Source organism: Microcaecilia unicolor, chromosome 6 (genome assembly GCF_901765095.1).
Source record: "Microcaecilia unicolor chromosome 6, aMicUni1.1, whole genome shotgun sequence".
Lineage (NCBI taxonomy): Eukaryota > Metazoa > Chordata > Amphibia > Gymnophiona > Siphonopidae > Microcaecilia > Microcaecilia unicolor.
The window spans coordinates 205,895,554-205,920,651 of NC_044036.1; the positions used below are offsets into that span (position 1 = coordinate 205,895,554).

Genomic DNA, 25,098 nt, shown 5'->3' on the forward strand with positions numbered 1-25,098 from the left:
GACGGCATGGTCAAGGTGGGATAAAAACCTTCAGCACAGATCAGTCAAGGAGGCCCACAGGAGAGAAGAGAAATCCTCCACCCTATGCCTCCAATGCAGGCATAGGGTGCTGCATTTTTGGAAGACAGAACTGTAACTCTGGGACTCCAGGACAGAGGCAAGCTATTTATGCTGTCTTGTGAGAGACATATTAGAGTACGACATGGCCCTGTAGGAGCTGGCCATGGGAGAATACCTTTTGAACAAAATAACTACTTTTTGGTGTGTTTATTTTCTCCTAACCTGTGAGAAGAATAGGTCACCCATTTCTCTGTTCTTAAATTAACTGGTTTATTTCGCTGAATATTTAGGTCAGCAGTGGTACCTGGAAATTATACCTGTACGGTCTATATTCAGTGCCATACCCACATAGCTAACTGAACAAAGATAGAACTGCTATTGAAGTGGTCCTACTTTCAGGTCTTTGCCATCACCTCCTATGTTACTATGCTCAGTTAGTTATATGAGTAGCGGCACTGAATATCATGCCTGCATTATTCCCAGCTCTACCCAGATTCCACCACTTGACTACCCAGGCACTGCCCAGATAAATCATTTTGAATAAATAAACAAATAAATACTAAGCTGATGAGGAAGAAATGATCAGACTAGAATAAGATACCTTGGCATCAAGAAATCTTTGCAAATGATCAGGGTCAAGAAACACAAAAATGATTACCCTTAAATTTAGTATAACGCTTACATGGGAACTGAAGAAAAAAATGCAGCACCCTGAGCTAAGACCTGAAGATTCAAAACCAAAAAGGCCTTGCATCACGCCTGAGTGGCCCTGTAGAAATCCAGAAAAAAACAAAATGCATTGACCCATAAATCTTTCATCTTTATAGTGCAAAAGTAGCCTTAAGACCTAATTTTTGTTCATCTCTAAAGCAAAGTTACTATTAAGTACAACCCCTTGAATGAATTCCTTCACAAAGGCAGTAAATAAATCACAATAAATAAATAAATAAACAAATAAAATAAGTAGGATAAGATGATATGGCAGGCTGAGAGTTTTCCAAAATTGTGGTCAAATCCAGACTGAAATCAGTCTCTGCTCCTTTTCACCTTCTCACCTCTCAGGATCAATATATGAAGTGTGGGACAGGGGAGGAAGAGCCTGAACTCCAAGCTATACTTCTCAGGTTAAGGTGGTCTTTATCTCAACCTGGAAGAACTGACTATCCAGGTCTAAATTTAATGTACACTGCACTTTTCTTCCCTCTCCCTAAGTCATAATGAAATAGCTTTCCATTTTCATGTATAGTAAAAAAAATCCCCCATATTATTTAGGAAGTTTACAAATCCATTCAGATATCTCCTCACTTTGGTAATATTTCAATAAACAAAAAGTCGACCTCTTATATGGAAGGATGCCCCTGGTGGTAGTACTGCAAGATTACTGCTAGGGGTCATGGTGACCGTTTTGTTTTCCAGAATCAGGTGGGGCAGGAGCAGAGGGGGGATTGCTCTTGTCCCAGGCCACTACACCACCACTGATCACCTCCGGGTAAATCCTAGGGATGTCTGGAGCCTGGAGTTTAGGATACTTTTGACCCATGTGGGTTAAGAGGTATTTATAGTGTTATGGTATCCAGGGGAAGGAGGGTGGTTGAGGTTTGACATCTGGGGTGTCAGGGAAGTTGAGACGTGACAGCATGGGTACTGAGGGCAGATTTGGATGTAGTGAGGGGGGCTCGAGAGGGTAGATCAGATATGTGTGTGGGGGGGAGTGGGAGAAAGTGTGGGTGGAACACCAGCACAGCAGATCTAAGCACCTTAATTTTTATTTATATTTGCTTGGCTGGCACAGTGACATCTGCAGTGGCAAATAGCATGGGCTTGGGTAACATGGTTGCATGCAGGGAACGTCTGCCCGTGTGTTAAATGGCAGAGCAGATGCTGCGATGCCCTGTGCATTTACTCCAGAGGCTTTGCACGTACTGCACATTAATTTTTGCTGTTAATGTGAGGTAAGTGGAAAACATTACTGCATGTTAATAAAAGAGTCCCTTAATATCAGAAACTCCTTTCACTTTGTGCAGATTTGAAAAAGTGATTGCTAATTTAACCTACTCATACTACTGAATTCTAAATTAATTTTACAAGTCTAAAAATGCCAGTTCCTAATATCAGAACAGTCACTTCAACAAGAAGGAAACCATTAAGGAAACCATTAATGTTTTGGAGTTTATAGATAATGTTGTACTGAGTTTATTTGTCTTTTTTTTTCTTGCACTAAAATGGTAATTCTGTAGCTGTTTTATCAGTGACCTGATAAAGTTAAATATATCCTCAATCTATTACTTTCTACTGCTCAACATCACCTGACCTCTCATTGCAGTTACCTCTCCTATGAGTTTGAGAAAAAAAAAATTCGCAATAAATGTACCCTTCACTCCAACAATATCCTTTTGAAGTACTGAATGTGTCTAAGCACTGAAAAAGTTGTCAGCCTCTGCAAATCCAGCTATTACAGACACCTTTTCAATGAAAGAAGTACATTAGAGGGCACTCTCTGCCCTCGATCTAGCAGTCTCCAGCACAGATGATAATTCAGGTGTTCAATGCATGGTCATACTGTAGAAATTAGACATCTTTGTTTAAATATCATACCAATAAGTAATTACAATGAACAGAGAAAGCTAACCTTGTGGGTATGTCCTAATTGCTGTGACCTGCTTTGTGTGGCATGTGTGATGGATGAAGGTGTTAGAGTGTGGGAGTTAAAAGCTCCCACACCTCAGACAGCCACTATTAATGTGACATACGGTAAGAATGATGCAGCCTTGACAATCATGGGTTTTGAGGGCAGGTGATTTCTCCAAGAAACTGAAATAAAAGAAAAAAAAAAGAAAGAAAGAAACTGTTCACTTAGACCACTGACAATTTAAATGCAAGCTAGCCTGTTGTGTACACTCTTCAGTACTGCACAAAATGCAGAAGCTGGAAGTTAAAGGCAAATCACTTCTTGGACATCTGATTGAATAAGTGCTCAAAACAATTAAGTAGATAGCTGAATAAAATCATATGAAATAAATATAATTATGAATTTAAAATCTAAAGGAAAAAAGAGAATCACACACCCTATTTATTTTGGGTCTTTTAGTGTTGCTTTTTTATGTGTTCATTGTTCACAGTAATGTAGATAATTGCACGGGGACAGAAATCTAACCTGTCCCCACTGTAATTCAACCCATCCCCATAGGGAAGCTAACCATCCCCTTCCAACCCCGTGGGGAATGTAACCCATACTCGCCCATCCCCGTGGGGAATCTTACCCGTCCCCGTCCATCCCCGCAAGAATTTAACCTGTCCTCACCCAGTCCCACGAAAAATTAATGGCACATAAAAAAAAATTCCTGCCAGCTCTCTCAGTCTCTGGGTTTGAGCTGCAGCACTGCAGGCAAGGAAGGAAGGAACAGAAGTTGGAAGTTGGAACACTCTGGTGCGCACATGTAAGAGTTCTCTGATTCACTGGCACTGTGTACTAAGAGATCACCACATGCATGCACCAGTAGGTCAGGTGACATCTGATGCTCATGCCTATGTCAGAGCTGAGGTCTGTGCATCAGCCCAGGAGCAGATAGGATTAATAGTAACACAGTAAATGACAGCATATAAAAAAGGGAACGGTACGTCCAGTCTGCCCAATAGTCACAATCATTATCAATTCATGATTAGAGAGGTGTGGTAGCCGTAACAATGAATACAATATTATATACTTGATTATGGTCTTCCTGTGATGTTTCTGGGACATAGACCATAGAAGTCCAACTGGCCGTATCCTTATGTTCCAACTGCTGGAGTTGCCCTCAAAGCCCATTCCAGCATATTCATCTTCTCAAATGCAGGACACAGACTGTAAAAGTCTGTCCAGCACTGTCCTCATGTTCCAGCCACTAAAGAAGCTGTATAAACCCTTTCCAGCCCATCCTAAACCAGATTGTCATATATGAGACACAGATCATACCAGGGGCGTAGCCAGTCAACAGATTTTGGGTGGGCCTAGGCAAGAATTGGGTGGGCACTAAGTGTTCTCCCCCCCTCCAAAAAAAAAAAATCTCAGCTGGTGGGAAAATGCTTCTTTCCACCTTGGCAGCAGTATTGCACTGAAAACTGAGCATGTGCAGGTGCCAGTGTCGTGGAGAGTAGCATTTTTGTTACCATCAGGGGGAAATCTTCACCTGGCGGAGCTTGGGATTCCCACCAGTTACCACTAAACATGTGCTACTGTTGGGTGGGCCTGAGCCATAAATGGGTGGGCCCTGGCCCACCCAAGCCCACCTGTGGCTACGCCACTGGATCATACAGGTGTCCTGGTATTGGCCCTAGTTCATCACTGCCAGAGTCACAATCTAAGTGTCACCTGACACATCCACACACATGCAGCCATTTAAGTTTAGGTTGTTTATTACTTCCATTTTCTAATTAGAGATCCTCTGTATTCATCCTATGCCTTTTTGAATTTCGTCACCATTTGAATCTCTACCACCTCCTTAATGGAGACTTTCCACATCTGTGCTGTTAAAACAAGGAGGAGGAGGAGGAGACAGCACTCAAAGAACTTGGTACTCGGAAGGTGAGAGGCTGCTGCAAGTGCAGCATACACTTCCACGAGAACCCCACAGGAATTGTTTCCGTCCCCACGGGAACCCCACAGGAACTGCTTCCGTCCCCACGGGATCCCCGCAGAACTGCTTCCATCCCTGCGGGAATCCCATTCCCGTGCAGGTCTCTTTAGAAATGTTTACCTGTTTTTCAACTTTACTTTAATGTTCTCATCTTGCATCCTTAAGAGAGAAAAAGGAAGAAAATAGCATGAACAAAGCTATTTACCAGAAATAAAAATACTGCTGCGTATGTCGACAGAGGAAGCTGGACAATAAATGGATAACAGTATGAAGGAAGGTAATTGTCAAGTTATTTTTGGAATTATATAGCGTATACCCTTGAGAATGGGCTTTTATAAAAAGACCTACTCTCTGTGAGGGTAAATTTATACAATTTAGTTCTTCTATACCTGTAGGTTTACCCACATATTAAAAGGTCATTCTCCGGCAGAAACTGAGGAGGAGTTTGTACTTGGGCACATACTTTTGTATTTCCAAAAGTGTCTGTGCATAAGTTTCCTCTGGAAAACTTTCTGAACACATTAGGTATAAACAGGTGAAGGTAGTTTTCTTGGGGTAATTTTCAAAGTGAAAGCTTTAACATGTTGGTGAAATCACAGCACTTCCACTTTTTGTCCCCCTACTACCCAGCTAGAAGGGTAAGCTGAGCACTCCCTTATTTGTCACCTTGACCCCTTACAAGAAGTACCATGGGGCTACCATTAGGGGGCTTTGGATACCATTTTTCAGCTAGAACAGCCAACGTAGTAGCTCCAGAGATTGCTTCAACCCACTCGCTATCCACGTGAAACACTCTTACTAGGGGTCTTGGCAGTCATTTTGGAGACCTGATGGTCACAAGACAGGAGTAAGTGGGCTTTGCTGCAATCCCATTAAACCCCAGGGACCCCAGTAAACCTAGGAACTGGATTGGGGTTCGCTGCTGTAAATTACTATTGATTCGATTGAGATCATCTGATCCTTAAATGTGAGTGTCCTTGTGCCAGCACCATTTTGGAAGATATAATAGATGATAATTGAAGAAATGTGGCCTGACGTTAGAATGCTAAACGAGTTCTAAAATGGAACAAATAGGGTGTAGCTGTTATGCAGTGATTTAGGTGCCCTCCTTTAGAAGCTGTAAATGCCACCTTTATGGGACTTCCAATTCTAGCCCGCCCTAAGAGGTAGAAACTGCTTCTGTTAATCAAATCTTTTTGTACCGGCCGCTGCTGCTCCACAGGAGAAGCAGCAGCGGCCGGACAGCGTTAGTATTGGCGGCTGCGGGTGGCAAGGGAGTTGATGTGCCCGAGAGGGGGGGTAGGGGCTTTGGTGATGAGCCGTATGGAGGGTCTTGGGTGATGCGTCGAGGGGGGGTAGGGGCTTGGGTGCTGCGCCGGGGTGGAGGGGCTTGGGTATTGCGCCGAGGGGGGGGGGGCACTGAGAGCTGAGTGTTTCCCTACTCCTCCCCCTGCCTGGCTCGCGGTTTTGCAGGGCAGGGACTTGGGTGTTGCGCCGAGGGGGGGTACTGACAGCTGTTTCCCAGGCAGGGCGAGGAGTACTCCTCCCCTTTCCTTGGAATCAGCTGTCAGTGACATCACTGACGTCAGTGCATTCTAAACTGCCTAGCAGACCACCTCCGAGGGAGCCACGGTACCAGGCACATTAGAACGTTGGAGGTGAGAATTATTATATAGGATATGTTTTTTAAATTTAAAACACTGCTATATCTACTTGATTTTGGGGGTACAAATAATTTCCATAATGTTGTTCAATAAGTAGTAGTATATTTTCTGTACAAAATATTCACCAAGGACCAAGATGCAGAAGAAAATTCCCTCCATATTATATCAACTAGAGTTGAAATAGAAATAATATTGGGGGGGGGGGGGGGGGGTCCACTTTTGATCGTTATTCTTAAAAAGGTCCTTCATGGACAGAATCTCAGAAGTAAAATTTCAGCTAGTTGAGAAGCGGAGGGTATTTCAACTTTTGACAGATTAATATATGATTCCATGAGTATTTTAAATAGAAACATTTGGGCTCATTTTCACAACAGGAAAACATCAAAAAAGTGGCGTAAAGCAGAATTTGGACGTTTTTCTCACAAAAACATCCAAATCAGTATTTTTGAAACCTATTTTTAGATGTTTTTCTATGAAGTCCTTCAGAAGTGCATCCAAATCTCTAGGGGCGTGTCAGGGGCGTGTTCAGTCTGGGACTTGGGCATTTCTAAGACTTAGACGTTTTTCAGCCATAATGGAACAAAACAGAACTGTCCAGGACTAAAACTAAGACATTTTGAGCTAGACCTGTTTTTATAATGAATAAGGCATAAAAAGGTGCCCTAAATAACCAGATGACTACAGTAGGGAATCAGGGATGACCTCCCCTTATTCTCCCAATGGTCACTAACCCCCTCCCACCCCCCCAAAATGTGATTAAAAACATTACTTGCCAGCTTCTATGCCAGCCTCAGATGTTATACTCAGGTCCATTAGAATAGCATATAGGTTCCTGGAGTAGTCTAGTAGTGGTGAAGTGCACTGCAGACAGGTGGACCCAGAATTCTACCTCCCCCTACTTGTGGAGGAAACTGTGAGCCAATTGGTGCCCCCTACACCTGTAAGGGCTATGGTAGTAGTGTACAGTGGGGGTATAGGGTTTTGGCTAGGCTCAGCAGACAAGGCAAGGGAGCAATGGTGAGATGTGTACCTGGGAGCATTTTATGAAGTCCACTGCAGTACCCTCTAGGGTGCCCTATTGCTTTCCTGGGATGTCAGGGGGACCAGTGTACTAAAAATGCTGGCTCCACCTCCATCCTAATGGCTTGATTTTGTGCATTTTGCACTTGTACATTTTTTTTTTTCAAAAATGGACCAAAATACAAAATGTCCAAATCACAAAACCTTGTTCAAAACAGTATTTTTGAAGAAAAAGATTGATGTTTTTCTTTTTTGAAAATGGACTTCTTTCCTTTTCACATTTTGGACCTTTTTGCAAAACGTCCAGTTGGACTTAGACGTCATATCGAAAATGCCCCCCCCCCCCCCTTTCCAAAAAATTACCATCTACTAGTTGGAAATAATAGGTCTTTTATTTTCAACTGAATCTTATATTCCCTATTAACTATTCTCCAATTTGCTTTATTCTCAGTTGACGTTTGGCCCGAGTCCGAGCTTCTTTACATGTTCCCTCCATGGCCATTGATAGTTCGAGCATTGAACAGGATCGTGCAACAACGGGGCGGATCATTCTGGTGGCCCTGGATTGGCCATGTCTCCCATGGTATGCAGACAGTCAGTCTGCTGATGGAGGTGCCCCTTCAGTTTCCTCTCAGCCTTGATCTTCTCCATCAAGGACCAGTTCTGAAGGAGGATCCCTCCCGCTATGGTCTTACAGTCTGGCTCGAGAGGTCGCCTTTGAGGAAGAAAGGCTATTCTGATTTGGTTATTGTTTCCTTGCTGCAAGCACGTAAGTGTTCTACTTTGATGGTATATGCTCAAGTTTGGCGGACCTTTGTGGTGTGGTGTTCTGTTAGGGCTTGGTCCCTTTTACAGGCCTCTGTGGTTCAGCTGTTGGCCTTTTTGCAGGACAGTTTGCAGACAGGATTGGCCTATAATTCTGTTCCCTAGGGCTAGTGTCAGGTTCCTCCCAGCTTCTCATCTGGGCGTGGTTCGTTTTTTTGCGGGGGGGGTGCTCCAACTCTGGCTTCCGCTTCGGCTGCTGTGTCCGACACCTGAATTTAGTCCTTCAGACCCCGCAGGGAGCTCCTTTTGAGCCATTACTCAAGGCCTCTGTCAAGGTTCTTACTTTGAAGGTGGTGTTTTTAGTGGCTATGGCATCAACTTGTAGGGTCTCTGAGATCCAGGCGTTGTCTTGTTGGGACCCCTTTTCGAAGTTCTCAGAGTCTGGGGTTACCTTACGTACAGTTCCTTCCTCTCTGCCTAAGGTGATCTTGGCCTTTCAGGCATTTTCCCACCCTCTTTAGGGATTGCTTTGGTACATCCCACCAGTTTCTGGATTCATCTGCTGCTGAGGCTAAGGAAGGTGAAATTATGTCTTACCTGAAAATTTTCTTTCCTTTCTCACAGCAGATGATTCCAGGATCCCTCCCTTCTCCGGTGCTAGGTTCTGCTGTGTGTGTGATTCCTGGGCCTCTGTTGTTTTTTACTTCTCTTCGTCCAAGTTCTTTTGAAGATATTACAACAAAAACAAAACAAAATGTAAATGGATAGATATCTGAGCCCTTCCCTCCTCAAAGGGCTTTCTAGTGGAGGCACCTACAGCGTGTTTTGGTGGTTTTGGATTGCCTTCAAGTACAGTTGGTGAGGAAGACTTCCTATTTGTTTGTTGCCTGTTTTCTGCTTTGTCATGTGACATATACTGACTGATGAAGGGGCTGGTTGTCTTGTATCACTGTCTTCAGTCTAGTGGTCTCTATCTCCACTTGCTGGTAGATGGACACAACCTACTAGTTTCTGGATTCATCTGCTGCAAATACTGGTTCAAATCCAGATACTGCGACACCACTTCATTTACCCCAGCTTTAAATGAGAAATGTGACCATCGATGACTGATGTAACTTTAAACTCACTCTGATGAACATGCAATATATCATTTCTAAGCATCAAATATAGCAAATCAGAAGAGAGTTACACATCAATTTAGGGCCTGCAACAAAAAAGCTACCCTAACTTTATCTACCAAGCTACCTGGCCACCAGTCTGAATATCAGCCGGTGCCCGGTTAAATTCTGGGTGACCACACATATCCTGATATTCAATGTCAGAGCCCAAATATGGCCCAGCATTTAAAATCTGGGGTTAATTTGGCCTGAAGCTGTAAGTGGCTTAAAAATCACTGACTGTTGCCCTTTAATTTCTAGCTCACAGGAAGAGGCAGTGTGAAAGCATTTTTCCAGCTTTCCTGTTGAGCAGTTTATTAAAGGACCTTCAGGTTAGATTTTGAAACTATTCTTAACATGCTTCTTTTCATTAATATTCATGAAATTGATTCATGCAATTTTCAGTTTCTGACATGGCTATTAAATATATATTTTTGAATGCTTATTACATAACTTGCTGATTTGATTCTAGGAAGGTCCATTAAGATTCCAAGGATAAATGTTTTTAACCAGTGCTCAGTAAGTGGTTGATAGACATATTGGGAAAGGTTGTACATGTGGCATGCTTATAACTAGTTTGGTGAGACAACTTGCTATTTTCACATTCAAAATACAAATACATAACACACTTGTAATAGTAGGATTAAAAGCAGAAAAGGTCGGATGGCTTTGAACAACTTTATAACCTACATCTTCAAGAATTGCACTCTGAGGCTTTAATCTAATTATCATGAATTAGATTAATCTTTATTGCTATTAGCTATAAAAGATCAACTACACTAGCAGACAACTACCCAAAACAAGTTATATGTTTACTGGCAGCCAATACTGTCTGTAAATGAAGGTGCTGGTGTAAATGTTCATGCCTAGATCTTAGACAGAACACACTCAAATTATATAGTACTATAATTTACACATGTATTTGTATGCCCTGCCCATGCCTACTGGGAAAGTGCACATATACAAAAAATAGTGCATGTTTTTCAACTACCCAATATTATATAAGAGGTCATTTGTGTGCATTAAGAAGCCATTGTGTGTGCTTCTGCTGCCTAAAAGTTGGCAGTTCCTTATAGAATTAGACCCTTAGTTTAGGCCTCCTAAATAAATAAAGAGACAATGCACACTATTTAGTACAAGCCCCATTATTCTGGAAAAAATACCATTTATTAACTAAGGGGTCCTTTTACAAAAGAGGTTTTAAAGTTGCCACATGTTTAATACAAACCTAATGTGCAGTAACTGCAAAGCCTTTGTGGTAAATGCAGGGGGTGTACCCTGCATTGGCCCTGCATTTACTAAAACAGACAATTATTTAACACAACAGGCTCTGCATTACATGCAGTTCCTAATAGTACTGGCACACCTACACTATCGCTCCACGGCATGTAACACAATGCAGGCTCTGGACAGAAACTTAAGCATGTGTTATTGCTGGGGTGATACTTCCTCATCCCTCCCCAACACTCTGTAGCTCCATTTCGCTAGGTCATAAGACCAGGGTAGCACAAAATACCAAGAATCTTCTTGTTGTGCTACATACTCATTAGCAGAAAGTGGTTGTGTTCCCATATAACCCGTAAGATTTTGGGACCCCCGAGAAGAAAATAAAGACGTATCTGGGATTTTATCTTTCCGTGCAGTAGACGTAACATAGTAAATGACGGCAGAAAAAGACCTGCATGGTCCATCCAGTCTGCCCTACAAGATAAACTCATATGTGCTACTTTTTGTGTATACCTTACCTTGATTTGTACCTGTCCTTTTCAGGGCACAGACCGTGTAAGTCTGCCCAGCACTATCCCCGCCTCCCACCATCGGCTCTGGCACAGACTGTATAAGTCTGCCCAGCACTATCCCCGCCTCCTGCCACCAGCTCTGCCACCCAATCTCGGCTAAGCTCCTTAGGATCCATTCCTTCTGAACAGGATTCCTTTATGTTTATCCCACGCATGTTTGAATTCTGTTACCGTTTTCATTTCCACCACCTCCCGTGGAAGGGCATTCCAAGCATCCACTACTCTCTCCGTGAAAAAATACTTCCTGACATTTTTCTTGAGTCTGCCCCCCTTCAATCTCATTTCATGTCCTCTCGTTCTACCGCCTTCGCACCTCCGGAAAAAGTTCGTTTGCGGATTAATACTTTTCAAATATTTGAACATCTGTATCATATCACCGCTGTTTCTCCTTTCTTCCAGAGTATACATGTTCAGGTCATCAAGTCTCTGCTCATACATCTTGTAACGCAAATCCCTTACCATTCTCATAGCTTTTCTTTGCACCGCTTCAATTCTTTTTACATCCTTCACAAGGTACGGCCTCCAAAACTGAACACAATACTCTAGGTGGGGTCTCACCAACAACTTATACAGGGGCATCAACACCTCCTTTCTTCTGCTGGTCACACCTCTCTCTATACAGCCTAACAACCTTCTAGCTACGGCCACCGCCTTGTCACACTGTTTCGTCGCCTTCAAAACCTCAGATACTATCACCCCAAGATCCCTTTCCCCGTCCGTACCTATCAGATTCTCCCCGCCTAACACATACGTCTCCCGAGGATTTCTATTCCCTAAGTGCATCACTTTGCATTTCTTCGCATTTAATTTTAATTGCCAAACCTTAGACCATTCTTCTAGCTTCCTCAGATCCTTTTTCATGTTTTCTATTCCCTCCCGGGTGTCCACTCTGTTACAGATCTGTTACAGTCACTCTCGATGTCCAAGGAGAAGGTATAGGACCTGTGTATACTCTGGAGGAAAGGAGAAACAGGGATGATATGATACAGACGTTCAAATATTTGAAAGGTATTAATCTGCAAACGAACCTTTTCCGGAGATGCGAAGGCGGTAGAACGAGAGGACATGAAATGAGATTGAAGGGGGGCAGACTCAAGAAAAATGTCAGGAAGTATTTTTTCACGGAAAGAGTAGTGGATGCTTGGAATGCCCTCCCGTGGGAGGTGGTGGAAATGAAAACGGTAACGGAATTCAAACATGTGTGGGATAAACATAAAGGAATCCTGTTCAGAAGGAATGGATCCTCAGGAGCTTAGCCGAGATTGGGTGGCAGAGCCGGTGGTGGGAGGTGGGGCTGGTGGTTGGGAGGTGGGAATAGTGCTGAGCAGACTTATACGGTCTGTGCCAGAGCCAGTGGTGGGAGGCGGGACTGGTGGTTGGGAGGCGGGGATAGTGCTGGGCAGACTTATACGGTCTGTGCCAGAGCCGGTGGTGGGAGGCGGGACTGGGGGTTGGGAGGAGGGGATAGTGCTGGGCAGACTTATACGGTCTGTGCCCTGAAGAGGACAGGTACAAATCAAAGTAGGGTATACACAAAAAGTAGCACATATGAGTTTATCTTGTTGGGCAGATTGGATGGACCGTGCAGGTCTTTTTCTGCCGTCATCTACTATGTTACTAAGAAACAGCGCAGGGCTTTACTATCCCTATGATCAGAGATAATAGCATGCAAATTTAAGCACACTATTATCTTTGATCATAGGATAAAAGTGAAGGATTGTGCCTGAGCATTCTCTCAGGCACAATATTCCCGCACTTGTTTGACAGATCCAGGTTTTAGAAAAGGACCCACAGACCCACCTACAACTGAAAGGCCCTGGTGGCCTAGTGCCCCCAAACCTCCACACCTCCACCCCAAGCCAGCGACATGGGGGCTGGAGATCCACCTGCCAAACACAGGGGCTGGAGGTCCATGGGACTCCCAGAACCTGTACAACTGAAAGGCCCTGGTGGCCTAGTGCCCTCTGAACCTCCACACCCCCACTTCAAGCCAGCAACACGGGGGCTGCAGGTCCAGTGGACCTCCAGTCCTGCCCCCCTGACACAAGCTCACGGGCGGCTTGAGATCCAGTGGATCTCCAGCACCCCTAACCCCCCTCACACCCTTAACCCCCTAGCACCCAATAAAAAAAAGCCCTGGTGGCCCAGTGGGCCGCAATCACACCCCCCCCCCATCCAGTGGTCTAGAAGCCCCATCTCCCCCACCCATACCTTAGCGATGGAAGATGGAGTAACACAATCCCTCCTCTCTTCAGTGCTGCCATTTAAATGATGGCATCCAGCCCTGCCCAGTGCATCCTGGGATGCACTGAATGGGGCTTCACCACCATATAAGAGAGTTTATCCCTTATATGGTAGTGAAGCCTCGCCCAGTGCATGATGGACAGAACTCTCCCTTCCTCCCCATTGCTCCGGAAACCTTAACGCCAGCTGAGCTTTGGGGAGGAATAAGTTTAGCATGCATTTGCGATCAGAGCCCGCAAGAGCGTTGTTTCACGCACTCAGGGCTCAGGCAATAGTACAGCCCTATTGGATTCTAGTGCTGTGTTTGCTTCTGATCAACGGCATCTGTACAACCCCCTGCCAAACCCCCAACAGAAAAGCTGTCAGGCTTGATTTGGCCCCTCCCCCAAGCACAGTCACTACCATTAGCTTTATTGCTTCACTCCCCCTCGCACAGCCAAACCCTCTCCCAAACCAAACCTTCCAATACCACCCCCCCCCCCCCGGGTTCTACCAGGGCTGTCCCTGATGGTCTAGTGTCACCCAGTGTGGCAGCTGAGCCCCTCTGCCATCGCTCAGGCCTGCAGTGGGATCCAAAATGGCCAACATGATCCCTGGAAGTCATCTCATGGTAATGCATGCATTGAAGATGCTGGGACAGCCCTTGGCTTTTTAACTATCATATCATGAGAGTCATGCAGACCTCACTAAGACAGGAATTAGAAAACCATGGCTGCATCACAACAATTTCATGATGACCTGTAGATGGTTAGGCTACAAACTTCTCAAGGGTTGTAACCTTAATAAAGTTAGCCCACTGCTAACATTGGGAAACAGAAGCACATTGTTATGTGAAATTAGAAAAACAAGGTAGAGCAGCAAAACACAGAAAAATCCTGCTGTAAAACTAGACAATCACTGGAAGAAATACATTTTTGTGGTCCTTCTCTTGGCACTAAGAGGGTAATTTTATAAACTATTTTCAAGCATAAAAGGCTGGTTTATGCATATAAATGGGCGCTTATAAAATACTAAAGGAAAAGCAACAAGTATAAAAAGACCTTCAGGAGTGGGACAATGGGTAAAGACAGAATTCTTTATTAGAAATCACAGAAACTTGCAGGGTTGTCTAAAATTAGTAACAAAACTTGCCTCATAAACTGGGAAAGTTGTAATAATGGCACAATGCAAGCGCAATCCTATTAAAAAATGTGTAGATAATACTAATCTCGATCCAAAAGATATCTATTTTTCAAATTTGGCAGTTTATTATGTGGGTAGAGTACGCACATGCAAAAATTACTGTGAGACACCTGAGTGCGCTAGCACTTTTAATGTGCTAAAAATTAGCATGTGCTAACTGTGTAGAAATCTATAATATTCCAATGCGCATCTACACAGTTACCCCCGGATTCTATATAATGCGCCTAGCATTCCACACCAAAATCCAAGCTTATTCTATAGCAATGCACGTAACTTAATTGGCTTAACAAGCCAATCAGCGTTAATAATAGTACTCAACAAGCAATTATGAGCACTAATTGGCAATAATTACAATTTACACTCATAACTCGCTAAGCATATTCTATATCGCACTGTGCCTAAATTCTAATATGCACATCCAAAAAGGGGCATAGCTACGGTTGGGAAATGGGAATGTGGTAAGCAATCTGAAAATCTACGCATATGGTTATTGAATATATCTGCTCTGTGTGTAATTTTGGCACAGGCATTTACACCAGGTTTTACTAAACTTGATCGTCTGGAGAGGCTCTCAGCGTATGCTATATACCAGTGATGGCGAACCTTTCAGAGATTGAGTGCCCAAACAGCAACCCAAAATCGAATTATTTATTGCAAAGTGCCTGTACTCATTATGGGCAGGGTCACCACATATGACTCCACCCCTATGATAGCCACACCCCTTACACCAGCCATGGCGCATATAAACAGACATCATTGAAAATATTATACTAGCATAGGAGAAAAAAATAACATGATTTTCTTCCATTATAAATCATTTCTGTAAGCTGTTACAGCTCCAGTATACCCAGTGCAAAATAAGATAGCAGATGTAAATTCTCAAATTCGACATATTCCAAACACTAAAATGAAAATAAAATGATTTTTCCTACCTTTGTTGTCTGGTGATTTTGTTTCTCTATCCATATTGGGTCTAGTCGCTGATTCTGCTACTCTCTATCTGTTCTCTTAACTCCGTTTCCAGGGCTTCCTTTCCATTTATTTCTTTACTTTCCTTCATTCCTTGCCCTCCATCCATGTCCAGCAACCCTCCTCTCCCCTCCAGCCACAAATGTCCAGCAACCCTCCTCTCCCCTCCAGCCACAAATGTCCAGCCACCCTCCTCTCCCCCCTGCCCTCCCTCCCAGCACCCGGCAGCACCCAGCACCAGGCCTCCCTCCCACTCAGCACCCAACATCAGGCCTCCCTCCCACCCAGCACCAGGCCTTCATCCCACCCAGCACCCACCATCAGGCCTCCCTCCCACCCAGCACCCAAAACCAGGCCTCCCTCCCACCCAGCACCTGTAATGGTATCAGTTTATTACTGAAATATGTAGCATATTTGCTGGATTATATATACACCAATATATTTGTGTATCTTTTAAAAATATATATTTGACACGGCAGCAGAGAGAATAGTTTTATTTCAAGCCCCTCTCTCTCCATTCCTTTTTCTGGGAACTTCTGAGAGCAGGGATAGTTAATTACAAACACTTAACAAACACAAAAGAGCTTCCTCTGCCCTCCCACCTAACAAAAGATGGACTAAGGTGGGCACCTGAATAAAACAAAGAACTCAGAGGAAGCATAAACAGGACATTTGCTTGTCAAAGGTATACCTGCCCCTCCCATCAGCTTTCAGACATGTGCAGAAAGGAAGGACTTGTAATGTGTATCTGCCCCAGAGACTGAGCAGGACATCAAAAGAAAATCCAGACTGTAAGTCTCGTGATGTCATAAGACATGAGACCAAGACTCAGGGGTCGTGTGCAGACATGAGACCAAGATACCACAATGCTTTGCAAATGCTCAAGGGTCGTGTGGAAACCAGGACAAAGATCCACATGGCATATCCTCCTGCAGCTTGCAAGGTATAAAAGCAAAAGCTGTTTCCCCAAGACTCAGATTCTCTTCACTGCAAACAACTCAGATTCTCTTCACTGCAAACAACTCAGATTCTCTTCAGCTGCAAGCAACTCAGATCCATATGCTGCAGAAGCCCTCCTGTCCTAACCATGTGCTCATCAATCAGCTGGACCACAGCATGCTTGTAACAAGGACTTGTAAGTTAACCTACCTGCTACTTTGTTCTATTTTATGCACAGATTACCTGTAAAGATCTCTTAAAAACCTACCTCTCGTGTGCAATTGTATATTAAATCAACCTTTTTGAAGCTAAAAATACGGTCTCTTTGTGTTCTGAGTATATTGAAGCTATATATACTTAATTTATTTAATTTATTGCAATTATCACCTTTGGTGATTGGTGGAGAAATTAATATCCTAAAACTTATAAATACAGCGCTTGCTCTTAAATTATAAACAGTAGCGAGTTGCTCTCGAGCTATTTTCCCCAAAATAAATAATTTCTTGTAACACACCCACCATCAGGCCTCCCTCCCACCCAGCACCCAACATCAGGCCTCCCTCCCACCCAGCTCCCAACATCAGGCCCCCCTCCCACCCAGCAGCACCCAGCAGCAGGCCTGCCTCCCTTCCTCCCAGCACCAGGCCTGCCTCCCGCCCTCCTTCCAACCAAACAAGCAACCATCAACCCGCCCGCCCGCCAGTCCTCCCTCCCTCCCTCCCAGCACCAGTAACCCCCCTTCTCCTCTTAAATTTTAAAAGCGTACCTCCTCTGAGTTCATTCAGGCGGCATGCGTCGGCAGCGGCAGCAAAGCGCGTGTTCTTTGCTCGGCGCGCCTTCCCTTCTGTCCCTCAAGCCTATAGGCGGGACCAGAGCTTGAGGGACAGAAGGGAAGGCGCACCGAGCGAAGAACACGCGCTTCGCTGCCGCTGCCGACACATGCCGCCTGAATGAACTCCGAGGAGGTACGCTTTTAAAATTTAAGAGGAGAAGGGGGGGTTCCTGGTGCAGGGAGGGAGGGACGACAGGCGGGTTGATGGTTGCTTGTTTGGTTGGAGGGAGGGCGGGAGGCAGGCCTGGTGCTGGGAGGGAGGGAGGGAGAGTGGGCGGACTAGCGATGGCGCGCTTGCCGAGGGAGAGGGCTCTGCGTGCCCTCTCTGGCACGCGTGCCATAGGTTCGCCATCACTGCTATAAACCATGTGGAAATTTAAGCCTATTCTACATAATCTAGACGTGCTTTAGAAAATACGACTAGGCGTAATTATTTTCCATGCAGATTTTTCAAGCACCATATATAGAATCTCCTCTTTAGCACATGCTAATTTTTAGCATGAGCTAAAAATGCTAGCGCACTTTTGTAAAAAGGACCCTAAGCCCTTTTTTGCTTACTACAACTTAGTAAAAGGACCCCTAAAAGAGAAACACATCTAGATCACCAAGGGATAAAGGGGGCACTAAGGGAAGACAATGCCACAGCGGAGAGATTTAATTCATTCTTTGCTTCAGTCTTCACCAAGGAAGATGTGGGGAGTGACCAGTGCCAGAAATGGTATTCAATGCTGACAAGTCAGAGAAACTGAAACAAATCTCTGTAAACATGGAAGACGTAATGGATCAATCTGACAAATTGAAGAGTTGCAAATCACATGGACTGGATGGTATATATCCCAGAGTACTGATAGAATTGAAAAATGAACTTGCAGAGCTATTGTTAGTAATATGTCATTTATCTTTAAAATCAAGCATGGTACCGAAAGATTGGAGAGTGACCAATGTAACACCAATTTTTTTAAAAGGATCTGGGAAATTATAGACCAGTGAGCCTGATGCTGGTGCCAGGCAAAATGGTAGAGACTATTATAAAGAACAAAATTACAGAGCATATACATAAGCATAGATTAATAAGACAAAACCAACATGGGAAATCTTGCCTCACCAGTCTACTACATTTCTTTGAAGGGGTGAATAAGCATGTGGATAATGGTGAGCCAGGCGATACTGTGTATCTGGATTTTCAAAAGTACCTTCGGAAAGACTCTTAAGGAAATTAGAAAGTCATGGGACAAGAGGCAATGTCCTATTGTGGATTAAAAACTGGTTAAATGATAGAAAACAGAGAGTAGGGTTAAATGGTAAGTATTCTCAATGGAGAACGGTAGATAGTGAGGTTCCCCAGGGTCTGTGCTGGGACCACTATTTTTTAATATATTTATAAATGATCTAGAGATGGGAATAACTAGTGAGGAAATTACATTTGCTAATGACACAAAGTTATTCAAAGTTGTTAAATCGTGAGAGGATTGTGAAAAATTGTAAGAGGACCTTACAAGACTTGGAAACTTAGCATTCAAAGGCTAGATGACTTTTAATGTGAGCAAGTGCAAAGTGATGCATGTGAGAAAGAGGAATCCAAACCATAGTTATCTGATGCAAGGTTCCACATTAGGAGTCACCACCCAGGAAAAGGATCTAGGTGTCATTATTGATGAAACATTGAAACCCTCTGCTCAATGTGCTGTGGCAGCTAAAAAAGCAAATAGAATGTTAGCAGTTATTAGGACTGGAATGGAAAACTGAGAATGTTATAATGCATTTCTATCACTCCATGCATCGCAAATACTGTGTGCAATTTTGGTCACCGCTTCTCAAAAAATATACAATGGAATTAGAAAAGGTACAGAGAAGGGTTACGAAAATGATAAAGGGGATGAGACAATTTCCCTATGAGGATAGGCTAAAGTGGTTAGGGCACTTCAGCTTGGAGAAGAGACGGCTGAGGGGAGATATGATAAAATACTGAGTGAAGTGGAACAGGTCGACGTGCATTGCTTGTTTACTCTTTCCAAAAATACTAGGACTAGCAAAGAAGCTACAAAATAGTAAATTTAAAATGAATCAGAGAAAATATTTCTTCAAACAAGAAGTAATTAATTCTGGAATTCATTGCCCGAGAATGTGGTAAAAGCAGTTAGCTTAGCAGGGTTTTAAAAGGTTTTGGATAATTTCCTAAACAATTCTCACAAATAAACAATCTGCACGAGTGTGTAGTTATAACAAAGAAACTATCAAACACATCACTCCAATATAGTGTCACACTGGGGATTCAGATCTGAAGGATAAAATATATTAAATTTTAAAAAAATAGCCTCAGTATAACAGGGAGCCTGACTTTTATGCTTCACTGTACAAAATAACATCACAAGCTTCCACCACCTTCCGAAAAAAACACAGAGAAAATCTCCCAGAATATTTCAAAAATTCTAAAGAAGTGGGAGAAAAGTCTGTGTTTAAAAAACAGAAGGGAGGGTAACACAATTTAACACAATACAGATCCAAATACCCACAACACTAAATCACCCAAGTAGACACTAATTAGCAATCCCTCACTAGACTAAAATCCTCATTCAAACAGAGAAGCCTTCCTGCAAGTAAAGAAAACTCAAAATAGAGCAAAAGCTCTTATAACATTGCTTGAATTGCTTAAACTTCCATTCTTACTAATGGATGGTTTCTAATTCTGACAAAAAGTAAACTTTACTTAGCTCAGAACATCCAAATTGTCATAGCAGAAGTGCAGCCTCATAGGATTTTCAGAGTCTGTGGGGTTTCTCCAAAATTAAAGTGTCCAATTTATATTATCCTTCTGGCAAAATATGTCCAATTTCCTTGTTTCTTGAGAATGAGGATTTTAGTCTAGTGAGGGATTGCTAATTAGTGTCTATTTGGGTGATTTATATTCATAGTGAGAACTAGAGTTGTGGGTATTTGGATCTGTATTGTGTTAAATTGTGTTACCCTTCCTTCTGTTTTTTAAACACAGACTTTTCTCCCACTTCTTTAGAATTTTTGAAATATTCTGGGAGTTTTTCTCTGTGTTTTTTTTCGGAAGGTGGTGGAAGCCTGTGATGTTATTTTGTACAGTGGAGCATAAAAGTCAGGCTCCCTGTTATACTGAGGCTATTTTTTAAAATTTAATATATTTTATCCTTCAGATCTGAATCCCCAGTGTGACACTATATTGGAGTGATGTGTTTGATAATTTCCTAAAAGAAATGTCCATACACCATTATTAAAATGAACAGGAAAATCCACTGCATATTCTAGGGTAGCAGCATAAAATCTGTTTTGCTGTTCTGTGATCTTGCCAGGTACTTGTGACCTGGATTGGCCACTGTTGGAAACAGTATATTGGGCTTGATCCGGTCTGTCCTAGTATGGCAATGTTTATGTTCTTATGTTCTATGTTATGAAAAGGCAACGTGGAGGGGCATAATCGAACGGGGTGCCCAAGTTTTCCTGAAAACCCGTATTATCGAAACAAGATAGGCGGCCATCTTTCGTTTCGATAATATGGTCAGGGGCACCCAAATCTCAACAAGTCCAGCATACCTTTCCAGTTCTGGCTCTAGGGAAGGGCACCAACTGTAGGGGAATGTAGGAGATGATCTCCTCTAATCCTTCCAGTGGAGCGCTGATCAATAGGAGCACTTTTCTGAACACCTGAACATTCTAGGTTGCAGGTCTAAGTCCTGAGGTCCATCTTTATGGACACAGATGTTCATTCCCCTTCTGAAATGGAGAATAATCATCTATTTTGGGGACCTGCCCATTCCCACCCAAAATGCACCCAGACCACATTCCCTTGCCATTTGGACATTCTTCAGTTTTACACGTCCATTTTCCGGCTTTGTAAAATCAGAGTATTTATGCATGATAGAAATGTGAATGACACTTCTAAAATAAGCATCCAAAAGAGGAAAAAAAAGGAGAGAAGCCCCCCTACGTGTGGTATAAGACAAAAATGCAAAACGTAGGGGTGGCATGCAGACCTTCCAACATCAAACAGAGGGCACCAGAAGGTCAACGCCTAAAAAGAACAGATAAGAAACACAAACAATACTCAAGAATAGAATGTTCTTCTTAGATCTGACGATTCCCGACTATCACGGTCTCAGGCTCTCGGACACTGGAATAACGTGAGCCCTTGGGCTATTGTCGAGGAGCAGCAGCAGCAGACAAAATCCCCCAACCAGGACTGGACAAATAAGCAAGGATGGAGCTGAAATCTGGAATGGACTTGGCTTGGCTGAACTGGAACCAAATGCTGGAATAGACATGGCTTGGCTGGACTGGAACCAAATGCTGGAACGGACTTGACTGGAATAACAGGACTGGAGCAACCGGACTTCACCTGCGTTGACCACCGTTCCCCAGTGGTTGTGCCCCTAGGTGCAGGCGGCCTGCAGGACTTACAGGACGGAGCTGGTAGACAAGAAATGCTGGACCGGACTGACTGGAACAACATGATTCTCACACCGGACATTGGATACTAAACAAGCTTGACTAAAACAGGAGTCAGGATTCAGGACTCAGGATTCTCACACAGGGTATAGGATACTGAAACAAGCTTGACTAGGGTGAAGGATTCACAGACAGGCTAGACAGAAACAGGGCCAGGGTATACATACAAGCTTGGCAGAAGCAGGGCTCAGGGCTCAGGATATACAGACAAGCTTGGCAGAGACAGGGTTTAAAATACACAGGCAGGGCTGGAACTAAAGCTAAAGGTAAAGGTAAAGGGGTAAGAGCAGGGGAGGACTGAAGCTGAATACAAACACAGGACTACACTCAGACAGGGCAAGAACTAAAGCTAAAGGTAATGGGCAAGATGGAGGCAGAACTCAAGGCAGGCCACACAGACAAACAACAGAACTAAGGCAGAAAGCTAAAAGGCTAACAGGTAGCCACAAGGTCACACAAACACACAGCAGAACTCTAGACAAGAACAAACAGAAATGCCACAGGCACACCAACTAGAAACAAGGCAAGGTAGAAATGCAAGCTGCATACAAACTGTCCTGAAGATCTTTGGTGTTGCAAAGGCCCAGCTGAAAGGGCCAGGTGCATTATAAAGGCAATTACAAGTGAGGTCACAGGTAAGGGTGCTGCTTAGTTCCAAACAACCCAAGCAAGTTTGGCAAGCAGGAAGATCCGAACCGGATCGGAATGACTTCTGAAACACTTGGGAAACGGCAACAAGACAGTCCATAGCAACCACAGGGTCCGGCCACCAGGGGGCAAAGTGAGCATATACATGGAAAATAGTGTCTATCGTGACACCGACACAGGTGTTTGCTGAAACACAGTTCTCTGTTGAGCCTACCATCTTGTAAATTAGTGCTCCATCATTGTCCTCTTGTGGAAAACTGTTGTATTTATACTGTCCTTTTTTGGGTTCAACATTGGTGATTTTCCAATAAATTGTTGTAGTTTATTTTTTAATTTTCTGGTGTCCTCTAATTGATGTTGTTGGAATGTATGTGCAACACCTACTTTTTGCTTCTAAAATAAGTACCATAGGCTTCTACATGCCATTATAAAATAGTGTTTAAGAAAGCACCTACTTGCCTCTAAAACCTGGCATCCTGTTATAAAATTACCATCACAGAGTCTGAAAGAGAAAGGTTTCAATACAGCTACAGTTTTGTGAGAATTAATAAAAGCCCAACCAATACATTATGTACTTACTGATGTTCCTGCTGATTATCTGTTTGGATCCTTCTATGATAATGTGGACTTGATGCATATAAGAATGTTTTTTCTGTTGTCTATGTCTCTTACTTTTTTAAAATATATGTGTTGACTCAAATTTGACTTCTCTAATTCTTTCCTTTAGTATTATAATAGTAAAACATAATTTTAAAAAATAAGAACAAATAAAGCACTTACTGGTTATCCAGAAGTAATATTATGGGATTCAGCTCTTTCTTTGGTCGGTAATAAGCTCTAAGTGGAACGATGAAGTTATACAGCCCATTTCCAGCTGTCTCGGCTGCAACTATAATTAATTTGTTCTGAAATCCATAGGCTTTTGCATCTTCAAAGTAGTTATGTTGGCATCCCTAAAAGCAAGTCAGAAATATCAAATTTTGATCTGTTTCTATAAGAATCCACACATGAACAGGAATCCAATTATTGTTTTTGTTACCTTGAAGATTGATCCATGCCAGCTAGATTTTGATTTAGCTTGTGCCTTTCTCAGCAATTCAAGGTGAATTATATTCAGGTATAATAGGTATTTCCCTGTCTATAGAGGGTTTATAATCTAAGGCAGTGGTTCCCAAACCTGGTCCTGGGGTCACCCCAGCCAGTCAGGTTTTTAGGACATCCACAATGAATATTCCTGAGAGAGATTTGCAGGCACTGCTTCCACTGCATGCAAATCTCTCTCATGAATATTCATTGTGGATATCTTGAAAACTTGAATGGCTGGGGTGCCTCCAGGACCAGGTTTGGGATTGATATTCAAAGGTGACCCAGTATTTAAAAAAACCCAAAACCTTAGTGCCCTGTTTTCTAAAAATTAGCACGCACTGTGTAGACGCCCAAAGGAATATTATGGGCATCTACATGATTAGCGCACACTAATGTTTAGTGTGTGCTAAAAACGCTAACGTGCCTCTAGCATGGCTTAGTAAACAGGGCTCTGAGATTGTGCGCCCTCTAGGGACAGAAAAAGTATCTGCGTATAATGTGTACAGTGCTGCATACATCTAGTAGTGCTAAAGAAATTAGTAGAAAGTAAAAGAAATGATGGGGCCAGATGGGATATATCCAAAGATATTGAGGGAACCTATGGAGGCATCACTGTCTGACCTTTCCAATGCTTCCTCAGAGTTGTGAGTGGTGCCAGAGGTCTGCACAAGTGTATGCGATTTCTCTCCACAAAGGCACAAGTAAGAAGGAAGTTGGGAACCAAAGACTGGTTAGTCTTACCTCAGTAGTAAGAAAGTAAATTAATAGAGTTGTTGTTTAAATCATTTTTATTGAAAGCTGTGTACATATAGCACCTACCGCCCCACAGCAGCGGTAAAGTACAACCAGCGTTCTATTAACAATTTTATTTCTTAACAAACTGCAAACCTTTCCCCTCTCTCTCTAATCCCTTTCCCTCCCCCCACCACTCCCTTTACCCTCTCCCTATCTCCTCCCTCCTCCATACCACCCTTTCCCCCCTTGTAAGGAAAGTCTCCACATTCCATTTCAGTCAATCAAGCAGTAATAGAGTTGTTGTTAAAATAGAAGATAGTGCTGTTTCTGGAATCCACAGACATTATATTTTATCAGGAGTAGGTCTTTTCAGATGATTAAGAGACTAGAGATTTAGAACCGGGAAAAGTGCTGTATGGTGGTGTACTTGGATTTTAGCAAGGCTTCTCAAAAGGTTCCACACTGGTAAGTAGTTGAGCACCCTTGATATGGGCCCAAAAATGGCTGACTGGATTAGAAACTGGTTGAGTAGGAGATGATAAAGGGTAGCAGTAGATGAAGTCCACTCTGAGGAAAGAGGAGGTACCACTGATTGGTCCTTGATCCAGTTTTTTCAATATTTGTTAAGTGACATTACAGGGGTTTTCCATTAATTTCAGGTGTGGAAAACATGAGGAATGATCTAGTAGAGCTTGAGAAATGGTCTAGAGTTTGGCAATTAAGATTTAATTCTGAAAAAAAAAGGGTCATGCATTTGGGCTGTAAAAACCTTAGGTTCCGATATAGTATAGTAGGGAAATTCTGTGTGCAAAAGAAGAATAGGACATAGGGTGATTATATGGGGAGTGGCATGGCCGGCCATCTTTTGTTTCAATAATATGGTTTCGGCCAGTCAAATGCATTGGATTTGACCGG

General features: G+C 43.1%; 1 protein-coding gene across 3 annotated transcripts in view; it reads right to left on the minus strand.

The window, feature by feature from the left end:
* Nucleotides 1-25,098, minus strand: part of KCNT2 (potassium sodium-activated channel subfamily T member 2) — a 1,050,204-nt gene that overhangs the window by 165,354 nt on the left and 859,752 nt on the right. For all 3 annotated transcript variants that reach the window (XM_030206382.1, XM_030206381.1, XM_030206379.1), the window contains one exon: nucleotides 23,143-23,315. In XM_030206382.1, the coding sequence (XP_030062242.1) occupies nucleotides 23,143-23,315 (173 nt within the window). The remainder of the gene's footprint in view (nucleotides 1-23,142; nucleotides 23,316-25,098) is intronic.